A 23,489-nucleotide genomic window follows, 5' to 3' on the forward strand; every position below is an offset into this window, starting at 1 on the left:
CATGGTTAGGTAACAAGTAGGGAACATTGACAAATAAATTAGTAAAAAGCTCTTCTTAAAACAGCATCAACTTTAAACATTAAAAACTTGAACCACAGCCACAATAAAACAGCAGTTAGACATGAACCACATATTGTACAGTACAAAAAAGCACACTGTAGACAACCAACATAAGATCAACACTTTGCTTACATGAAGGATTGTCCCAAGGGATTGCAAAGAACAACACCCTTGTAATTTCAACTCTAGCATCAGGCTCTTATTTCTGCATTACAGCATTTACTGCTGAGTGTTTGCTTAGGCTGCAGAATAACTGTTTGTTCCTTTAAAAAGTAGGGGCTAGTTGCATTAAAAATGCTCTGAGATAGACAAAAGCACTGCTAAGATTTTCTTTTAGTGTTCAGTTTAATATTGCCTCTGTCCTAACTACGTTTGTTTTTCAAAATCTGCAAGCAATGTCGTTAGTAGAACTCCTTCATTAAAATAAAAAGACCATCCTTGACTGTCAAGTAGCTACTTCTCATGCAACAGTGACCCCGGTTTGACAGAAGACCACGACGCACACAGGTCAAACATGTAAGCAAGGCTTTTTTAAGCCAAATTTCACTGTTGTCTTAAAGGTAAAATTTATTTTGTTATGCAACTAGCCGTCTGTATATTACACCTTCTCCATTTTGACTTTACTTAGGATTTAATTTCTAAAGCATTATGCATTCTCATATATGTCTATTTTTGTATGCATTTGTCATGGGTTTCACATTTGGTGACTGGTTAGCAGTGTGCTGGCCATCTTTGGTTTGTAGAGGAAATCTTAACCATGAACAATCAAGGGGGCTTAAAAGAACTTTTTAAATGCTAGCTTTTTACTCAAACTTGTATCTATACTACATCACGCCACATTAAGTAGAAGCACACATCACAAAATTGCACAGGGATTACAATATTACATCCAGTCTGCATAAAATTGAATTCCACTACTGACCAGGTCACAAAATGGCTGCACTTTCTAGTCTAAAACTAATTTGCATATTGTACACATGTAGGACATTTTTTTACTTCAGTCACAATAATGCATGCAAGTTTGTTTTTTGTAAGAAATTTTGTAAATTTGCTCATGCTACCTAGTTTCAAGAGAGCCTTTTTTTGAACATTTGCAATAACTCACCTCTTGTTAATTAATAGTTCTAGTGCATGCATATGGTGTATACAGGTAAGTAAACATGCAATTTTTCACATTCTAAAACTATGGCAGTTTAGGCCATATTGTGCTGCCTGCATTTAATCTGTAATGCAGTGTGTCTTAAACGTTTCAATCCCGTATTAATAGGTGGCATTACACATAACACCTATATAGCAGCAAAGCTAATACAGCTTGTGATTAAAAATGTTTAAAAATAGCTAATAAATCAGATTATCTTGAGGTATTATTTCTTGCAAGTCAAAATGGAGAGCAAAAAATCAACCCTAATTTTTAGTTTATGTATACACTGAAAATAGCAACAACAATAAAAATAAGCTTTTGTAGCAGACATATTCCATCTTCACTATTTTGCTACCTTTGGTAAATTACTGGGGCAGATCTTGAAGTTAAAAACCCATGTTTAGAAATAAGTGCACGCTTCACCCACTAAATATAGCAGCAGACTGTGTGCCCCTACGCAAAAACATTCTCATATCTAGTTTTAACTTTACATATAAAAATAACTTGGAGAAAATACAAAAAAACATTTTATTTTAACATGAAAATATCACAAAAATTAGTAAGCCTGAGATGTAGGGTTTTGGTGAAAAACAAGAGGCTTGTAGTGTTTTGGCTGCTGATAAAGATGCATGTATTGATAGCTGGGGTGAAAAGCAGAAGAATGCACTTATTTCTTCTGCATGTCAGTATCTTCAAACACAGTAAGCCACATGCACCCTTCTCTCCTTATGTAGATGCTGGTTCACCATGTTTAATTCCAGCGGAAGTGGATCTGACGTGGGCGGTCAGCCCCCTCCTTTACCAATGGCTTATGGAATTCACGTCCTGCGCGAGAGTGGATATTTGCCCAACAGAACTCACAGTAATACTGCAGGCAAGTGACATTGGCACAAAAGAAAGGAGCAAACTTCCCACCGCACCGCGCACCCTGGCACTCGTCACACATCTGGTCATCCAACACGTATGGCTTTACCTCCACCTGTTGGAGCCAAACAGAAACAATTCCCATTAATAACTGTTTCTACCTGAAGTTGTATGAAGGCATTCATTTTTCTCTGGTGTAAAAAAGAAGCCCAAAAAAACCTCTAACATCTGCAGTCAGTTGTATTAACACCTTTATCTAACTGATCAGTTATTACTCATTATCATTTATCACCTTCAGACCCATCCATACTGCAGAACACCTCAAGGCAAACCTTTAGGAGTACTCTGTGCATGTAGTAAACAACCACATCAGGAATTTCCCCTTATTTACCCTGGGAAAGTGTTCTTTGCAAATGATATTATGAATTTCAGTGTAGAAGAAAATACGATCACTCAAAGATCCCCTAACTGGACGTCGACATGACAATTCTACATGGTTTAGCAAAAAAAAAAAAAAACTAAACATATGAGACTACCCTTTAACATAGATTTTTTTTTTTTAAGTACCAGTGTCTCTGCATGTACTACATTTGTGTGCAAATTAAAAGTACTCACTGCAGGCTGTAATGCAGATCTTTAGCAGAGCTGTTCACTGTAAACTCACTCCCTGTTTTTAAAATATGGTCAAATTTGGCACTGACAATTTTGGTAATCTATTACTTTCTCTTTCTTTGGCTTTGAACTGTACAGGAATTTGCATTCAATACAGTTCTGAAAATATTTTTTTAAAGATCATTTTGCAAGTCTACAGACAGCTACAAACACCTGTCTTACACAGCTTCTCTCTCCCAAACTCATCTGACTGCCAGAATGGAAAAGTGGCAGGAGTCCAGTGGTAAATATGCATTATGTCTTTGCATAACTGTACTGCTTCAGACTGCGATCAGACAGGAAGAAGTACTTCATAATAAAACACAAAATGAGTTGACGCAGTACATTAAGGAATGTATTGTTGTATCCCACATTTTCCTCACTGCTGCATGAGATTGTTATCCTTAGAAACTAATACTTCTGAAGATTGCCACATACAGACATTGACTGCATGCTCTATACTCAAGACAGAATATGCCTCAAATACTAAGAAGTTTAAAATGATACTTTTCTCAGCGTATTTCCAGGGGAAAAAATTTACACATCCAGCTCCCTGCCCTGAAGTTTTACAGCCAAACAGGCTTCATGTTCTTAGCTTCAGAAGTAAAGGCCATCCTAGAAATGTCAAAGTGTCTTAATCTATATTCAGTAATCTATATTCAGTATGAGCTCTACTTCTTATTTCACCACAGTGACCTGCCTTATCATCAATTACACTCACACTTTCCAATAAACAGGTACCTTATGCAGTAACTGTGTTCGTGGCTCAGAATTACTGAAAGCATGAAGCAGCATTTATTTCAAGCTTCAGTGCACTAATGCACCAAGATCAGTATGAAGATGATTTCAAAAATATTAGAGAAACACTTTGGGGAATGGAAATATTACATGAGGTGGATGCAGACTGCTGGCATATGAAAGTTAACAGTATTTTAATGAATTGTTTGGAGTTGAAGCTCCAAAGAAATGTTTGGAGCTGACCTTTCATACATGATAAAACAGGATAAGGAGTACTTTGCTGAAGAAAAACATCTGTTAGACAAACCAAATATACCTACACATCAAAAGAAGGGGAGAGAAGCTACAGAGAACTTAGTTAAGGAAGAAGTTAAGATCACAGACAATGTTTGTCAAGTGACTGTGGCGCTAAGATTTCCAATTCAGGTCGGAAAAGGTATGTGCAAAAAAATTCTATAAATACTTTGAACTGAAGTTCAGAAGGATAAGCAGGTGAACTGCAAAATTTAGCAATCGAAAAAGACTTCTACACAGACAAAACTGGTTATGAAAAGAATGTGAAAGGACAGCAGACCTACAGAAACTGGATAGAACAGGTATGGAAGGCAATGCTGAGGTAAAGGGCAGAACAGGCTCTGCCTCGAGGATTTCAGTGAGATACAGAATGTATCACCTTCCTGGCCAACGTACACAAACACCTCAGGTGAAGGCAGTACCCAAAGCATGACTATCTTCCTCATTTACAAACTAGTGGTTTATAGATTTATACTCACTGCTTGCTCATGTATAAATCAGCAGTAGTACTGATAACAGAGTATTTTCAGAGCCTGAAAAAGCATTAGTGTAAAAGCTCTGCAGAGGTAAAAAAAAGTATTTCTGAAAATAGCCTTTTTCATACTTTCAGCTAAGATTCAAGATGTTCCCTAAAATGATGCTCTTCTCTATGACTCTTCAGTAATGCAAATAACTGGGTGGTAATAAATATATGTTATTATATAAATAAGGATTGACCTTATGGTTTAATTAAAAAAGATTATTTAAAAATATAGATTAACCCTCCTCTCAGGTAAACAAAGAAGTTCATAAACCTGCCCCATCATGGGACTTAAAGACAAGTTTATTAAAATAGTTAAGATTTGGGACTGCTGTATTTTGCCAGTGAAACACCTGAGGAGTAGCACACATTTTTTAAAATAAGAAAAAAATGAGGATGGTAATAAAAATGTGGAAATTACAAATTTAAGAGAATGCTTGAGTCAGGAGATTAATTTGTCAAGTGTTAAAAAAGCATCACTAAAGAAAGAACACAAATTATTTCAAAAAAGAAGCTTTAAGAATTCAGATATTTAAAGAGAAAACCTAGATCTTCCTGCCTTTCCCCCTCAAGATCTCCAACCCATGAATAGCTATCTCCAAATTCTGACTATGCTTGGCAGGGGTTGTTTGGATTGTTTTGGTTCTTGTTTGCGTTATAGTGGTTTTTTTGGTAACTTGTGATTGAAGAAATCACCGAGTTCTGCTCTTATAAATTAAGTTTCAATGGAATGGATGTAAGTCACATATTGTGCTGTTCAGATCCAGCATTTGTGCTAGATTTTGCCTTGGTTTTTCTTTCCCCCCAAGCTCCAAGAGGCCTGCAGTGTCCCATCACCCATTAACAACCTACATCCTTTTCTCTGCAAACAGCAAGCAGTGCCATTTCAGATGCCTGCTCAGCACCCAAAGGGCCCTTTAGATCTCTGGTGATCTATCAAAAAAACCAAAAACACCAAAACAACGGATGTGCAACTGCAGCCCTCAAAGTCAGGATCATGTCTTCTCTTGCAAGATGGCACTGCCAGTCTACCATACACCTCTCTACTGCAAAGGACACACTTCCCATGGGAAGAGGAAGATCAAGATAAACATTCCCCATGGTTTACAAGGTACAAGTCCATGTTTCCCACTTTTGAGGGAGACATATTTGGATTGGAACCAGCTCCATGTCTCAATTTTCAAGTCAGGTGACTTCAAAGACAAATGCCCGTTAGACAGTTCCTCAAAGAAACTTAATAATACTCAATTTGGAAGCTAAATGACTCATTTAGCATTTAGAGGAAATTCTGGATTCTGGTCCTTACTCCCATTTTGTCCAAATACTCAAATGCAAGATGATTAACAGCTTTATATATCCCGTCACCCAATCCCAAGGCCATTTTTTCTGTTACATAAGTATCCAAAGTGCAGTTATAAGTCAACAATAGCTGCAAGTCACAAGGATAGCAATCCCATGACCAAAATGTAGCCATCACATCTAATTTGAAGCCTAGATGACTACCCACATGCACACCCACTCATCCTCTGGGAAGGTCCATGTTTGGGGATTTCAGCTCATGAGGCAAGTGCTATTTGAGACACATACATAAAGCTCAATTACTCTGCCTATTTGAAAGGAGAGAAGCACATGCTGCCTCCTCAGAGCAGACTTCTGTTAACTGTACTACCTTCTTTTTCCTGTGTCTTTGATCTGTAGAGAAGACTGGACCTTGAACTACTTTACTTACTTGACCCTTCTTCCCATTAGACCATAGCTTTTTTATTTTTTTAAGAACACCTATTAATGCCAGACTATCTCTGCAGCTCTTGACATCAAAACTAGTGACCCTTAAAACTGACACAATTTAGATGCCAGTTTTCTTTGCTACTCTTATACTTCTAATTAGGAGTTATGAAGTTCACTAGTCTTCTTAATATAAGTCAGTTTTACTTTTTCTAGGAATAAGCATCTGTAGCAAATAGAAATATGCATTGGTAAGTACTAAGATGGCTTTCAAACAGGAAAAGTAAGACCCTTTGTATTTTAGGTGTTAAGCCTCAGCAACTTTCTGAGCACTGACAAATACGGCTGAAATTAAGGGCAGTTTGTAAGTATCAAGCTAATCTGAAGCCAATGAATACAAGAATTTCTTATGAATGACAGAGGAATTATCACAGTATTTGGTTTCATTAGAACACGAGAGAGAAAGAGATTTTCAAGCCCTTTGCCTGTACACAATAAAACCAGGAACTCCAGAATGGGAAGAACATATGGTCCAACATATGTCAAAGGAACAAACTGCTGCTCTGTGGAAACATGTTGTTCGTCTGGGGGCATTCAGCCATACTCCTGAAAGTAGTGGAGTTACGTGAATGCTAAAAAATATAGAAGCTGCCTTGAAAGCAAATCACATGCAATGCTACCACACTCTAAGAAGTTTCTTTACAGAGCAAAGTCTTTTTTTGAAATTTCTGTGTAACTCACTCGTTTATCAATGTCGCCATGCTGAAGTTGAACAAACCGAGCACTGATGGCAGCAATGTAACTCTGCTGATTGGAAAAAGCAACACGTCCAGCACCTTTCGGGTATTTCAGCTCAGGGTCAGTGTCAATTCCTGCGTAACAAACTCCCCCGTAGAGACGGTCCATGATCATGGCCAATTCCACTATTAAACAAAACAACAAAACATTCAAACTATTCTTACACTACAAACTTTAAAAATATGAGAAAAGTTATTTTTAATTATTAATTTTGCAAGAGCCAATGAAACAGTAATAACAAGATTAAAAATATTAAAGAAATAATATTAAATAAGTTGTTCATTACTCAGCAGATAGATCTTTCACACTGTGGGTACATAAATCCAAGAAACAATGGAATTGTATGTTCTTGATAACATGGAGCTAGAACTCCAGGGTAGTTTTCTTCAGAGGATTTCAGCAAAAGAGTTTTTGGGCGGGCATTGGAATGTAAGCTGTATAAAATAGATCCTCATGCCACAAATTCCTTGGTACATGTTCTCTGTCTGTCCTAAAGCTCTACGTCCTACTTGAATTTAAAAATGTAGTTAGCATTTTTTCATCAGCCACACAGAACTTGATTATCTCTACAGTGCTACACTTAACATAGATACTGAAGTTCAGAGAATCAAAAATTTCAAATTTTACAGATCAAGTACCTTGGCGATCCTCTGACTGTCAAATTATACTGAATTCAGTTGCAATTCACTGGGGTGGAAAACACTGGTTTTTCAGAATTAGTACCCTCTGTATTAGTTTATAGAGGTGTCAGCAGTCCTTGATGTTCAATAGCTGTTTGAAGAGTCTCCTTAAGTTTTACTGCTTTTGTGAAGTCATTATTCTTATTTCACAGTGCCATAAAACTTTAATTTTTACATATACCGGGCATTTGTGAGCTGAGCATAAGAGTGCATCCATTAAATTTATCAGACATTCGGCACAGTAATATGGAGCACTGGACTGAATTTAAAGAAAAATTAATCTGTACTTGGAACATACTGTGTTTACACTCATTTACAGAGCTTGTATTACAGTCAAAAGTAGAGTCTTAAAAGTAAAATACCAAAAAAGCTTGAGTATTGCAGGTCCAAGACAAAAAAATTTAAGAGCCTTTGTAACCCAAATTTGCACTATTACTTCTAGGTTTTCTTACATCTTTCATCTAAAAGTTCATCTTTCTCTAAGAATAAAATTCACTACTAGCTACGAAAGACTAATGAAATCCAGAAGCCATTCTAATAATAAAGGGGATTTCAACCACTGGATGGTTTGCTTCTGCTTCCAACATCCACTGCAGCCCACTTCTAGAACGCCACCTAAAACATTGTAAAAGGCTGCTGCAGACAATCTGAAAAAGCAGACTATCCAGGCTGTACATCAACCATTCCACAGCTACAGAAACATTTATTTTTTCCTTCACACCTCTGGCAAGAGTCTAGAAAGAGTCCTGCAATCTCATATAATGTTGTGCCATAAAAGATAGTGCTAGCTCTCTGAATTTCCTCCTTTTTCCTCTATGCCTACTTGTTCAAATACTCTATCACTGGTTGTGTGTGTAACCTGACAGCAGGAGAAGAGTAGCTAATGCACAATGACAAGCAGGTCACAAATACCACTCCACAGTCATGGAGCAGGGCAGAGATGTTTCCATAGCATTATTTTAAAACCAAACTCTTAGTTTTATGCCTCTTGTGACATAGCTTACATTACAGCTATAAAGAGGTAACACTTTGCAGCAAATCTCAATGATGAATTGTGATTTATGGCCAAACCTACACAGTAGAAAAATTCAAGAATACATGAATATTGTATAGCAGTCAAAACTACCAAGACTGTTCAATCTATATGGATCTAAATCTAGCTACAAAAAATTATGCATAGTACAAATTATTTCTAATACTTTCTTACTTTAAAAAATTGCCACAGATTCTACTCACCAGCTCTTAATGGTCTAGGGACTCCTCCAACAAAAATTGTTTTCCGAGGATCAAGTGGTTGCGAACCATCCATCACAAAGTCACTATCACTTAGATTCCAGGGACGGATCTGGACCTATTAAATTGGGAAAGGAAACAGAATCCTACTTTAGGTTTCACTACAATGTGGAAATATGTTCATCAGCCTATACAAATTGTTAGTCATAACCTCATTACTGTAGCATGTCTAGTTGCTTTGTTTTAATCCTATTAATTCAAAAGACTACAATTTTAAAACAATGCAAGTGTTCCAGATGTTGAGCTCTGCCAACAGTAGTTTACTTTTGTTTGTTTTCATCTTCACAATTTCCAATGCTGCTTTAGACAGATGGCAGCCATAGCCTGCAGGCCACTGACTATGTACTTACTGGCTTGTCCTTGATAGTGGGGCTGGAAACACACAGATAAAGCTTTCCATCTTCTTCAATGCAGGCATCAATCAGGGCCTGTACAGAACTCTCTTCTTGGAACAGGAGGAATGCGTAACCTGGAAAACAACCCAAACCAATTGATTGCTTTTCTATCTTTATTTTACAGAATCATCTTTGCCACTCATTTTTCTACATAAAAGAAAAAGAAAGTCAAACCAATTCTTTCATATTAGTCATCTTCTTTAACTATGTACTTTAACAATGTTCTTTAACATTGTCATAATTAACAGAACTTCCATCTGTAAAGTAATTGTCAGATGAGACTAATAACCAAATAAAAGCAAACGTGTCTGCTCTATCATGCACTGTAAGTCTAGGCTAAACATCATTCATTGCCTGCAATGGACATTATACAATGAAAATCCGACTTGGCACAAAGGACTAATCTCTATTCTGGAGATTAGATCAAAGTATTTTATTACGTAAGTGACCCAGCAAACCTTTCAAACACTACCAAAAAAAAAGAATTAAAATGCTTATTTAATGCTACATAAAACCAAACAGTCAGACAAGCAAAGAACATGACATATTACTTTCACAGTTACAATATGAGATACACTGAATTTGTTACTTTACAAATACCTCAATAGCATAATTAGGGTTGTATACTAAAACAAACTTTAAAGCGACCATAACTCACATTTCTTTCTGAGATTACTACCAAGTTTAGAATTTTCACACAAAGTTGTTTTATGACTTTGATGGAGAAGTAAATGCTGAAGCAGCTGCCCTAGGGTGGGCTTGGGAAAAGGGAACATGGATGCTTTAGCAAGCCTTTTGGAAATCTTGCTGTATTTCTGAGAGAAGCTAATCAACCACCAGCCACTTCTTACTGCAAACAGACACTGCAGGTCATCAAGGTAAAAGTGGTAGGCTGTATCTTGAAGACCATTAAAGAATCAGTGCATTAGCAATGTAAGATTTAAAAAACCAATGCACAACTGATTTTAGACATGTGGGAACAAGAACAGGATTTTAAGAGAAAGCTGTAAAGGTCCATACTGGTCCTTCCAACGCTGTACCTTATTTCTTGCCCCTGATACCACAGTCCCATCATAGCTACAAAAATGGGACACATGACAGGATTTTATGTATTCTATATTTTTATTTTTATCTTATTTAGTTTCATAACAAATATGTCATAAGGAATCTCTGGACTTGGGCTGAAGCATTTTCTTGTAAAGTCTATTCTTCACTGCTGAACTGTAATTTTTTAATGATGACCTGTTTAACTTAAGTTTAATCAGCAATAATTTAGATTCAAAAACTGTTTTAATGGGGATATATTACAGTATTTATCACAGAATTTAAAATCCACATATTACCCATACTAAACTCAATGAATCAGGGCATGTGCCAACTGGCATGGGTGAGATAAGCTCCATGTAACTGTCCTTACTTGGTCAGAAGCACACACACATTCCAGTTTGAATGGAGAGCCCAGTACAAGAATGATGGGAGTGCAAAAACTTGATTAATCAAAGGGAGGGTTAATTGCACATGATACTGTCCAAGGAATCAGACATACAAAGATTCTCCAGATACTGAGTTTTCATCAGTTCTCCTCCTAATGCAGTTCAAAGGTACTGCCATATGGTTCCAGATATACAAGGTTGTTAAGTGCCTCCATATAATCTACCTCTATGTCTGCAGCTATTAACATGCTTAACTGCAGCAACTTGCAAAAAGATACAAAATTCAAGTATAAGAAGTCAAGAAGTGATAAAGATTATTACAGATTTCACAGAATATTCTGAGTTGGATGGGACACAAAGATCTCTGAGTCCATCTCTTAAGTGAATAGCCCATATAGGGACTAAATCCACAAGCTGGATTTTTATTAGCACCATGCTCTAAACAACTGAGCTAATCTCAGGGTCACTTCATACTACTACTCCTGACGTGGAAAGGAAAGCAATAAAAAACCCATACATTAATATTGCCTTCTCAAGCTCATCTAAAAAACATGTACTCATGTCTTGGTTTATCCCACTTAATTCAAAGCCTCAGAAAGGCTTGTGTCATGAGCTCAGCTGTACTACTCCCCTCTGAAGGAGTAGTACACAGCTCTAGACCTTCAATGATTTACAATGCTTACTAAAGAGATGGACTGGTGAGCACTGGAACAGAAAGTATATCAGGTAAGTTTGAAAAGCTGAGATGATTGAAGAGTCCTACCAAATTAAAACTTTTCATGGTATTCTTAAAAAATTTTATTTTGGTATTCATTATTTAAAGAACAAATCAGAATCAAAGCATTCTGGACTAGATTCATGCTAAATCATTTTCTTAGCAAGGAAAAGAATTATTTATTTCAAAGTAATATGAAAGTTTACCAGAGGGAGAAAACATGTTTCTTGTTATGCACATTCTGTGTAGAAATCAGAGAGCAGCTTTAAGTTTTATCAACCTCCAGCTAATTCCTGTCATTAATGGCTTAGAGGAGGAGTCAATAAATCAGTGCAAGCTACATTGGCACTGCCCATGTAGTGCCATGCCAGTGACTGCAATGGTATTTTGGGTTGGGGCTGGTTCCTCCACTGTCCTGACAGACTCACCACAGTCTGAGGGCACTAAGTGGCCTCAGTGCAGTGCAATTCTTGCCTAGAGACTGCTGCACCTTAACTTAAATCAGAAAGAATCAGTCCAAGCTGCAGGTTAATAGAGACAATGGATCTACTTAACCCATATTTCAGGTTTTCCTTTAGTCATCTTTGATGGAGAATAAACTCCAAAACACTTGTGAGGTGAAAAAATGTGGTGCTGCACTATATTTGTGATACCCATGTATCTAGTCTTTTAGATACCCTCAGTCAGGGTAAATGAATCAAGCTCAATATGCTTATGTTACAGTGACCTGAATTGTCCTCTACACTTCACTGGCTGTACTGGCCAGATTCACATTGATTAAAGGAAGCTTAGACACTAATCAGATATGAAGATACCTACAGTTACTTGCCTGAATCCTGAGTTTGATCCTATCCAGTGTGATCAAAGTAGCAGGTAACAAGTTCAACAGAACCTGTATGGGCCTGGGGTTTTGCTTCTGAAACTAGAAGCAGAACATTTCCAACTTGAGTTTTTCAGCTAGTCAGCTCTGAGTTAGCAATTGGGAACCTTGAAGAAAGAAGTTACTGCACAACTGTTGTCATACAAGGCAGCAGAAACAACCAGTTAGAATAAGGCTGGGGACATTGTCCTGTTTAAATCAGATTATCCTCTGAGACAAACTATAAATAGTACAGAGGTCACAAACAACTGGATGTATTTTGGAAGGAATTTTTTGAATTTCCATATCTTTATGGCACCATTTCTTTGTGAGCTTCATTATCAGAAGGAGGAGTCCTCAACCCAGCAAGTTACTTTGGACATGTGTATTGTTTCACAAATAAGTCTATTTGCCAACTACGTAATAACATGAGTTATGATAAACAGTGGCAAGTCAGAAAGGAAGGAATTCTGCATCACAGTTGGCAGATCATTGTTACAGACTTTGTACTTTGAGCTGAACTGAGGTTTTTTTTCAGAACAGAGCTTCCTTGTAAGATCAGTGTAAAGTTGTAAAAATTCCTGTTATGTTTTGGTCTAATTTTGTGGTGAACCAACAAAATGTAATTAGTTAAGAACAAGCAGTTGGTGTTTCTCAGGAGGCAGCCAGCCTTGATGGATCAAGACACTTTCTTAATTTCTTTCAGCAAGGAAACACTTATTATGAACTTGGCCTTCCCTCAGGACCTTCTGAACCAGAGAGCTTGGAAGGAAGCAGAGTCTGGAAAACTGAGCAGTAACAAAAAAAAAAAAAAAAAAAAAAAAAAAAAAAAAAAGGCAAAAAAAAGGCAACCCAAAACAAAACAGGCTTCATCTCTTCACCACAGAAAAGACTTACATGAATTAGTCCAGAACGACCTAATTCTGAGAAGTCTTTGGAAGGCAATACTATAGCAAATCTCTAACAAAACTGAACAAAGAAAAATATAGACACTGAATTAATTTCATGCAGAGTGACAATTTAGAAAATGGAGACTGAAAATAATAAAAAACATTAATTCCCTGAACTAATATAGTATGTATTTCTCAACTGGCAATTACTGATTGATCTCAAAGCTTTTTTTGCCTATCCTTAGCCATTTCAGACATCTTATTAATGTATACATGGTTCTTGTCTGTTCACACAAGTAATACCAATGAAAGATGATTTTTAATGAAATTCTTCTGCAAAATAATTATGGGTCATATGTATTGCTTTGAACAAAAGAGATATGTACACAGTAACACTCAGCAGTTGTATGTTTCCAGAGTATTTACAAAGAGAAATTGACACTGTATTTTAAATGTGTTAGGCTACATACAAAAAATACTGAATAATGCAGCAAGCTAAAAGTTCAGCTGAAGGGTTAAGATAGAACATTAAATGCTTTTATTTTTCGAGTAAGCATCAGTTAACCATGGGAAATCAACTTAGCATTTAGGTTGCAAATGTTTCCTGAATTAATTAGATCAATACACTGTGGTTCTTCTACTTGTATTCTCTGCCTTTAAGAAGCTCTACTTACAACACAGTTTAGTTTTTTTCTTACTGCAGTAATTATAAACAACCCAACTATATGAAAAAGCTTTACCAAATAAGGAAGTCCTATTTATCAAATAGGACTATCTCCTTGGAAACGAATGCCAGAATCCATTCCTTTCAGGTAGAATATATTACATCTTCTGTTTTCCATATATTCATCACAGACTCTGTGAGATGTATCTTCTTCAAAGAGTTCCTTGGGAATTTCTCTTGGTAATTTATGAAGAGAGATGCAGTCTAAGATAATCAAATTTAACTTGACAGTAGCTTTGTGGGCTGGGCTGACAATCAAAAAAGCCAAAGTCTCTTTGTTTGTCTTAGAATTTCCATGTAGCATTCATAAATGCTATTCAAATGCTTTCAATTCCATTTCCCACTCTTTAGAGGGCCCATCGGGGATAATAATCCTGTCTTTTCCCCAGCACAGATGCACAGAAAGAATCAGTTTACAAAAGAACTATACCTACATTTGTCACTTCCACAGAAGGAATGAATTGCTGCATTCTCTACAAAATCAATAATTTCTGCATTGCTTTCATGTCTGGATCACAGTTCTGCATTTATTTTATATGTAACAATACATTACTTTACATATACAGAGATATACTTGATCTACAGAATAGTTTTTCCAACACTTTGTAAGTAATAGTAAAAAATCTAATCTAACAGCAACACTAGAAATAGTTTAATAGTTTAAAAGTGAGCTTTTCCAGTTTAAAAGAAAAAACATCAATATTTAACAATTTAACAAAAAGATTAGAGCTTCAACAGGAAGTTCACATCCTAAAAGTGAAAGATGCATATTTGATTATCTTGACCATATAAGCAAATGCATCATCCTACATCATGCCTTTAACCTCCTAGGAAAATATTTATCTAAGATTTTGTCTTAAAAATTTGGATCAAATTTCAGTTTTGGAAACTAGACAGAAATATAAATACAGAAGTGATGATCAGTGATGTATACAACTACAGAGCGTTGACCTGATCAAGCTCAGTAACAAAATAACAGGTTTTAGACTCAGTATGTAAGGGAAGCACACCTGGACCTGTACTGAACCAACAGATTTAAGTGTTCACAGGGACTCTACATTATACCCTTTGGAAAAAGATGAGACAGTTTCCCAGAGCAAGATTTGCACTCAGTAACAGGTCAAAACCTTGTAACTCTCTTACCTTTTGGTGGAAAATAGGACTTGCTCTCTGCTTTGTGAGGCCAGTCTACTACCAAGGGCCCAAATCGTCTGAAGCTGGCAGTAATTTCATCTAAAAACATGTAAAATAGTTGCAATTAAAGGAAATTTACATAACTCAATGAAAAATACTATCAAGCAAAGACCTTTGCTTCTAGCAAAGTTGGCATTTCATGGGAAGAAAAACAAAACAAAATGTACAATTTTCATGAACAAAAGACTTAAACAGATGCATCCTCCAGAGTGTTCATATTTATACAACATATTTTTGGTGATTTTAATCTTACATTTGTTTTTTATTGCTTAAAAACAGCAGCATTTCAGAAGTATATGTGCAACTAAAACCATTCATGAAAACTTGTGTGGTGCTTCCCTAAATTCAAATCAGAATCTGGTTTGAATGAAATCAAATAAATTTATTGTTTAGTGATGTACAGTTCAGAGCTTTGTAAGTAGATATTTATATACCAAGTAACACCACAATTAACGTGCTAGTAGTTTCCTATATATAGGAAATATATAGGGATATCTGCTCTATAGCAGACGCTATGCATGTATCAGAGACAGAAATTTAAGACTATTTAGAGGTGCTTCCAACAACCATGAATAGCCTTGCTGCAAGATCTACTATGCCCCTTGCACAACTTTCTGAGTCCTTTCTATCCCAGCCACACCTACATATCAGTGACTGGAAAAGCAGCAACTCAAACACAAGTATGATCAATTTCTTTCAGTCATATCCTACCATCATCATATCAACAGGGAGGAGAGAAATAAAATGTACTTCCATGTGGTTTTGTTTAGCATTAGTATTATAGGCAACTGTGTGCTGAAGCATATCAAAATAAATCCCTTAGTAGATTATAGGAGAGCATCTCAATGAAAATGGAACCAAAATCTGGTCTTTCCATGTCCGAAAGTTAATTAAACACAGTCAGCTTATTTGGTTTGTATGTTATTCTAGGATTACCATGAACCTCCTAACAGGACTTCCATTTATATTGAAAGTTAACATGCAATTTAAATTTATCTGCACAGGAGAAACCTCATATTAAACAGCACAATTACTTCAAATCACCACTGGTGTACAAAGCAATTTCAGCTGGCTAACAACCCGAGTTTCTGTAGTAGAGTCTCTGTTCAACACATCAAGAGCACTCTGCCACTTGACCTTGCTCTGCCTAAGCTTCTATTTCTCATCAGGAATAACAACCTTTCTATATCACTGCTGAGATCTTCAGGTAATAGTAAAATAGAATATGAAATTCATTTACAAATGGCAATTTTCCAGGACTACAGAATAAAGCAGGCACAGATAGAGGAGGGCTAAGATGTATTTGAAAGGAATATGCAAGATAAGCAAGAGCACACACTCCAGGCATTACATGGAACTCTAATCTGCAAGTGCAGAATCAGAAACAACTGCAACATCCCAAAACCAAAAAAGATGATACTAAGCTCAACACACCTATCAACTTACATAAAGAACATATAGTTACAGCCTTTTGCACAACATTATTTTGCTGAGTGGCTTATTTTTACTACTCGAGTCAGGTTTTTCATGACCTGTTTTTGTTTCTCCCTCCCAACATAGTCTGCTTGGTGTTCAGGCAGCTCACCTTCATCAATATCCGGTGGAAGCCCTCCAACGAACACTTTCCGAGAGAAACGCTCGATTCGTTCTCCGTTCTGATGAGCTGAATAGCAGGTGGGGGAATTCAGGACTCCAACTTGATCACTGTGACCATCATCCAGCAAGCCATCATCTATTGGGAAGAGGGAAGAACGGCCTTAAAAAGAAAAGATAATAATGTACATTAAAATAATTTTGTGGCAGTACGTGGTTTTGTAATTTCAGGGAATGGGGAATAGCAGTCTGGAGAGTCAAAATGAAAACATCAAGATATTAGAAAAGTTGATATTAGTTTAAAGAAAAATTAGGAGAATGAAAAAATGTGTTAAACTTCAAAATGGAATTTCAAGATTGCAAGCTGACATCACTCTAAGTGTATACTTCATATTACATTATATGGTAGTTGCTCTGCTGCATCCAGTAGATAAGTGGTAATTTTGTTTTAATTAAAGGGTCTTATTTATGAAAAGAAAATATTAAAAATTGCTTAAGTGAGCTTTGTTAGTCTGTCTTTGGTTTAGCTTCAAGTTAAACTGATAATTTCCTCCACCTGAATAAGTACAGTGTGTCTAAACTCCTTAAATTTTAATTGAATAGGGAAACAGAAACATCACTATCACAAGTTTCAAACATGTATTTCTAAAGGTATTGGATACTGCTAACATAAGAATATACTCAATTTCTAAGAAAGCAAAAGAGAATTTTAGTAAATGTGTAAAATGTAACACTTGAAAAATGAGTCACAATGCTGATTTATTCTTCTCACTCTCAATTTACTACAGTTTGGGAGGGAAGCCTTGTGGCAGTTCCTAACATGTAGTAAACTCCAGTGAGTTTACTGTTACCCTGAAAAGCAAGTGTAAAATCTGAGAAGTTCACAGGATGGCTTTGCAAATGCAATCTGACCTAAAGAGACACTTGGAGCGCAGAGGGAAGTGAAAATATGGTAATTCTGTTCCAGATATTTCTTCCCCATTTCATATTTACAAATTTTGTAGAACTCTGAACAAAAAAAAAATCAGAAGGCCAGGATATTTATCTTGGCATATTCAATTTTTTATTGCTTTAATCAGCAACATGAAGATTAATGATAGTTTCAAATTCAGAACTCAGTCTTTTAATTGCAAAAAGTCCCAAAAGAAAGACTTTGTGAAGCAAAGCAAATGATCCACATCACTATTTCTTCTGAAATGCCATTTTCCCTGTTTGCCACTTATTTAAAAAATAATCATTAATTAAATCAACTGCTTCCCCAAAAGAAGCAAGAAAGCCAAATCAAAAAACAACCTAGCACACTTTTGGGAAGCAAGCTAGTTTTTAATTTTAAACAAACAACTTCTTCCAGATTCACCCACTGAAAACCCATAGTCAGGACCAGTAGGTCCCTGACAGCTGAGTCTGCAGTACCTTGGCTGTGAGCAATACTGCAGTCTTTAATTCTCCAGCTCAGGAGAACATTAGCAGTAAAGCCCAGTAGGAATACCAGCAGATCCAATGCTGAGCAGCTGGGGGTGAGTATGAAAGCCCTTAATTTCCAGAAGACCACCTCAGAACCAGGTGTTTAAAAGACAAGGGTGAAAAACCAGCAAATACTGTGACCAACAACTTATGTTACAGTAATGCCTATTGACACTGATGTGGCACCTCAACAAAAAAAATGAAAGGACGATATAAAACAGGATGATACAAAACAACCAAATATCATAAAGTATCATGAGGAGCACAAAATTAAAAGCATGACTGCAGCACTGTATCAAGCAACAAAGAATGTTAACTACATCATTTTTATGGTGGCATATCTGTGTCTTCAGCAGACATCCAATGAAGAGGAGTACAGCAAATGCAGAAAGCTACAGCAGGCTCCTCCTTTCCATTAGAACTGGTGATAGGTATGTTTGAGAATGACAAGTGGGGAGCAAGAGATGCTTGGTCTTGTAAGGACACAATCAAGAGGTCTGCAACAGATCAGCAGAGTTGTGGAAAGTGAGGAAGTGGAAGCATGCAGCTGGTCCTCAATGGGACAGAAAGGTGAGCGAGCAATGGAGACACATAGCTAACATAGCTGGATGAAGCAGGCAAGAAGATTCCTCTTGTATATCAACTATTTAGGCATGAGAGGAGCAAGATTGAATTTATGACTGTAGCAGCTGCATACTATAGATATGAATTTTAGTTATGAAGACAAGTAAGAATGATCAAATCTTTAAGAGGTATATGAACAAGTGATAAGATTTGGTTGTGCAACCAAGAAAGTTGGATGCAATGAATTTCTGAATTACTAAAGTGACTGATGGAGAAGATGGAGCTGTTACCACAATGACAGTGACAGGAAGAAGTGCACGATGGAAGAAATAAGACTCATATTGCAGGAACCTGCAGGCAACTGAAAGTGGAATTTTTAAGACATTCCACTAATAGGGAGAGTTATTCTCAATATCCTAAATCTAAAATTATTGTAATTTAGCTTGGTTTATAAGAAGTGCTTCTTAGACAATAAAACTTACAATATAGACAAGTATATAACGGGGAAGACGGTCTTAGAATAACCCTCAGAATAACTTATTTGTACCCACAGACCCATGTTAAAATCTAAGAACAATGAGAATTGTTCTTTACAAATAAAACCAGCAGAACATGTTCTGAAGTGATACCAGAGAGCTCAGTTTAACTTTAATTAATGATAAAGTTTGCCAAAAGCACTGGAGCTCCTGTGAGAGCTAAGCTGACATGAAGGACAATAGATAATACTTTCAGAGTAATATGGTCTAAATGACTCCTATTACTTTCTTCTCCATCCTCTTCACTTCTAAAGGTCTCTCAGATAAAGAAAGCAAAAACGTAATTTGCTTTTCCATTTCAACAGGCTTTCGCATTTCTCTAGATGGCTATGAATAAAAAGGATTAGCCCTTCTAAACACTTATTTTTGTTTTTTAACAGTAAAAAATTAAGCAGAATCTGGCAGGAATTGTCAGAATGATTGTACTAACTGTTACATCCACTGACCATGATCTACAACATCATCCCTCTCCAGATTATGGCTACCAAGCACTAGGTTATGAACCAATGACCAAGACAGACACATGAACTGATGTGTATATGGTGAATACCAGAAGCTACCAAAGATCTTGGTACTTTGTTCTTGCATGTTTTACATGGTCTTTATAACAACTTCACATCACATCCTAGCACAGTTAAAACAGTAGAGCTTTTCAAGGTTAGTGTGTACATATTGGCTTATACTATGAAAATGTGTTTACTACTTCTAAGAGCAGTCTACTAGATTTCTTGCTAAGTTTAGAAAGGCTTTTTGCTTTTACTCTGCACACTATTGCTTCTACAGAAGCCAAAGGAGTTAGAAGGACAACTAGCAAACTGTATACTTTTAAAGGGGGTAATGACTGCAAGCAGTAGCCATTAGCATGAACTAAACCATAATTAGAACTGCAGTTTTTAACTGATTAAAGGATTTTCAATTCAGACTCTAAAAGAACAATGATCATAACAATCCAGACTGTACTCCTCCTTCCCTCACACCCTCCATCCTCCCCAAACTAAGATAACATGCAGATAAGCAATTACAATCAATAATCTGGATTAATTAATCATAATGATCAGTAACAGATCAGAATTAATTGAACTGTAACAAACAGAAGTGAATTACCTCGTCTTCGCCCATAACTCCTCGCTGCATGCAAACAAAGGACAAATTGTAAAATGTCAAATAACTGTATCATGCCCACACACTAAAATATTTAAGATACAAAGAACCATGTGGGTAAGTAGTAAGTAAAAATCTGCATCTGTACTTGGTACTGATAATTGTAGATGAGAATGCATTAAAATTTCACATAAATACCATACTATTTTACTACTAAATTGATGTTAACACCAGCTGTAAGTAAAATTCTTTCATATATTTCAACGTCTTTAAACTTGATCTTCACTTCATGTTAATTATGGACATATTAATTATGGGAACTTCACAATTCATCCTCAAAATGTGATTTGTATCTTACACAAGTGCCTAAATAACATACATATGGTATTGAAACTGTAAAAAGGAAAATACTTGTGTGAAAAGCATGTAGCAAGTGTTAAATTAATCACAGACACATCCTGGTCCACATGGAACAGTTTGTACAGTCCTTTGCAGTGACAATGCAAATGCTGTAAGCCATGACCTTCCTTTTTCATGAAAAGACCTAGCAGAAAATTAACCTCAAGGTTTTGTTTGAAACAAAAGATGCCTTGTACTAGCAAACAAAATCAGGGCACAAGTCACAAGAAATAGCATTGTATCAAAAACACTGCACAAAGGCAAAGCAACAATTTCGCATAGACTGCAAGTAAATCCAAGATTTTCCTAACTTTTGAGTTTTGCAAGATTCTTAAAGAGATCATGCTTGCGGCTACAGTTCAGCAGACCATAGTGATTGCTTCTCTGCCTGAAGGCTAAAAAACTAAAAATAGACAGATTACTAATACAGAAACTACTAAGCTCTGTGCAATTTCTTAGTTACATTTCCACAGAGTATTTTCTATTCCTGTTTAACAGACTCAGTATCTGAGAAAAATTACTTTAATCATTACACAGTGGCATTAAGTATCCAAATAGATGTTACTATTAACCATAAGATCATAGCAACATTTAGGAACAGACAGCTGTGTCTTGGCATTATTGTTTTTATTTTACGAGGCCTCTATACATACACTTCTCCTAAAAGCAACTGTTGTTCTGGGCCACTGAAATACATATTGACTCAAAATCACTGATTCATAAATGTCATTCATTGTTCCATTCTCATATTATGCAATACTTATATACTGGTACCTCCTATTTGATTAGGGGTTTTCAAAAATTTTATTAGATACAGTATTTTTTCCCTTTGTTATCTTGATCCCTTCCAACTAGAAATTCAGTGGATTGCTTATGGAAGTTTGAAAAAAATCTTTCTTGTTTTTGCTCCCTTAGAAAAGTTATTTTTACACAACAGTCATGATACTTCTATCCAATTTGTACTGAACTTGCTTTCAGACTTATTCTCTCTCACCTGAAATTATTATTGAAGAGAATAGGTTTTGCTTCAAGGTTTACATATCCTTAAAATTTCTACTGGAAAGCCAAAACAGAAAAAAACCCCACTTTCTGAAAGAGACCTGGGTACCTAATCAAGTATAAACATTTTAATTCATATGTCCAACATCAAAACAGAATCCACAAAGCTGTGTATTCTGTATGATCAGCTCTCTCACTAGGTGCTGGGGATTCTGATGCTGAGCTTCAGACATGTTTTCTCCCTGAAGCCAGGCCCTCAGAAGACGCAGTTCTGTGGCAGTGCTGCAGCATGTACAAATCTTCTCTGACTCCCGGCCAAAGTGACTCCCACGTAGCATTAGCAGCAGCGTCACTAAGCCCTCGCCTAGCCCCCACGTGCTTTTTTAAAAAAATAAATTCCATCCACAAATAAAACTAGAGTAAGCAGGGAAAATTCAAGTGCAGCCCATCCACAGCAATGTCTGCAGTGCCGTGTTCTCTCTCAAAGGATAACACAGTGATGCATATGAATATTCATCTTTTGGCACAAGTGTCAGGATACTGCTTTTCTTCCACCCCCTTCAGCCCACCAAACCAGCTCAGCTATTTTCTTACATTTTCATAATTAAGACAAGTTGATATGCAGAAAAATATTTTGTTACAGAACGACTGAAGTTTTTTCTTTGTGCATTCAAGAAAAGGAAGCAGTAATTTTAAGGAAAAACAAAAAAGAGTTACTAAAATGTTAAAAAAACCCCAATGTAGTTAAAACAGTAGATGGTGCAGTGTTTTATAGATACAGAAATTGCAACAATGTACCAAAGTAATCTGTGTATTTCTTGCTTCAGCAAAACAACAAAATCAGGGAAAATGGGAGAAAAACTGTACCTGATGTTGTCACATCATTTACTTTACTTGTATGGCAAACTTTCCTCCCTAAAATTCATGTCTTGCTCATTTAGAGTGCAAATAGTGTGGGCAGGGGTATAGTGCTACTTTTGCATCTAGAAAAATGCAGATTTTCTGTATTTATTAAAATAATACGCATATAATGTTTTACACCTTACAGAGCAGGCACGCTTACAGGGCATGGCAGCTGTATAAATATAGTTAATTACAGGTTTACCTATACATCAAGACTATACAGATGTATTTAACATACACATAATCAGTGCACATGTTTATACATAAATTGCAGGGAAGACAGCTCTTTTCCAAAAGGCCAGACACTGCAGGCAAATAATTGATTTACAGCAACAAAAAAGGAGAGATTAAATTGTTTTCCCTAACTTGTCCAAATACCAAGTCATACAGAAATTTGCCTTTTATTTTATAAAGCTGGATATTTTAATTAGCCAGTAACTTGGAAAGATTTCAAATGAGTGAGAATGCATGAAAGACACTTTCATTATAGAAAATATCAATTAGGCAACACATACAAGAAGTATAATGATGCCCAATAAAATTAAATCCAGTAATACTGGAACCTTCCAAAATTAAGAGTGCTGCATATACAACAAAGATTTTAGCTAAAACCTTCTTTTTATATATCCCTGAAGTTGCATGCTAATACAGCTTACACCCATCAGAAAAATTAAAATCTCCCTTTCTGCAACATAAATCAGGTCACAGATTTAAAACATAAGTAAATACATTTGCTGTGCATGTTTATCTAACCTCAAGACAATAGAATTGTACATTATGTGAGCAATGCTACCGCCAAGATACCAAACGTATCTTAATACCAAACGTATGGTTTCATTTTTTTCAGACACATATTTCAGATACACAACTGGAGATCAAATATACACATATTGCAAGAACTCAGCTGAATGATGAAGCTGAATTAAAAACACTATGTTGTGTACCAGGAAAAACTA

At 36.2% G+C, this 23,489-nt stretch overlaps 1 protein-coding gene across 3 annotated transcripts in view; it reads right to left on the reverse strand.

Annotated features, from left to right (window-relative positions):
- CPEB2 (cytoplasmic polyadenylation element binding protein 2) overlaps positions 1 to 23,489 on the reverse strand; it is a 51,401-nt gene that overhangs the window by 1,783 nt on the left and 26,129 nt on the right. For 2 of the 3 annotated variants that reach the window (XM_036381722.2, XM_036381719.2), the window contains 7 exons: positions 20,236 to 20,259; positions 16,560 to 16,730; positions 14,924 to 15,013; positions 9,115 to 9,233; positions 8,708 to 8,822; positions 6,735 to 6,916; positions 1 to 2,180 (listed from right to left, as the gene is read on the reverse strand). The exon at positions 1 to 2,180 is cut by the window's left edge and continues 1,783 nt beyond it. In XM_036381722.2, coding sequence (XP_036237615.1) covers positions 1,953 to 2,180; positions 6,735 to 6,916; positions 8,708 to 8,822; positions 9,115 to 9,233; positions 14,924 to 15,013; positions 16,560 to 16,730; positions 20,236 to 20,259 — 929 coding nt within the window. In that variant the 3' untranslated portion in view covers positions 1 to 1,952. The remainder of the gene's footprint in view (positions 2,181 to 6,734; positions 6,917 to 8,707; positions 8,823 to 9,114; positions 9,234 to 14,923; positions 15,014 to 16,559; positions 16,731 to 20,235; positions 20,260 to 23,489) is intronic. The other variant, XM_036381720.2, reaches the window with a different exon arrangement.

The sequence above is a fragment of the Molothrus ater genome, chromosome 4 (assembly GCF_012460135.2).
Source record: "Molothrus ater isolate BHLD 08-10-18 breed brown headed cowbird chromosome 4, BPBGC_Mater_1.1, whole genome shotgun sequence".
NCBI lineage: Eukaryota > Metazoa > Chordata > Aves > Passeriformes > Icteridae > Molothrus > Molothrus ater.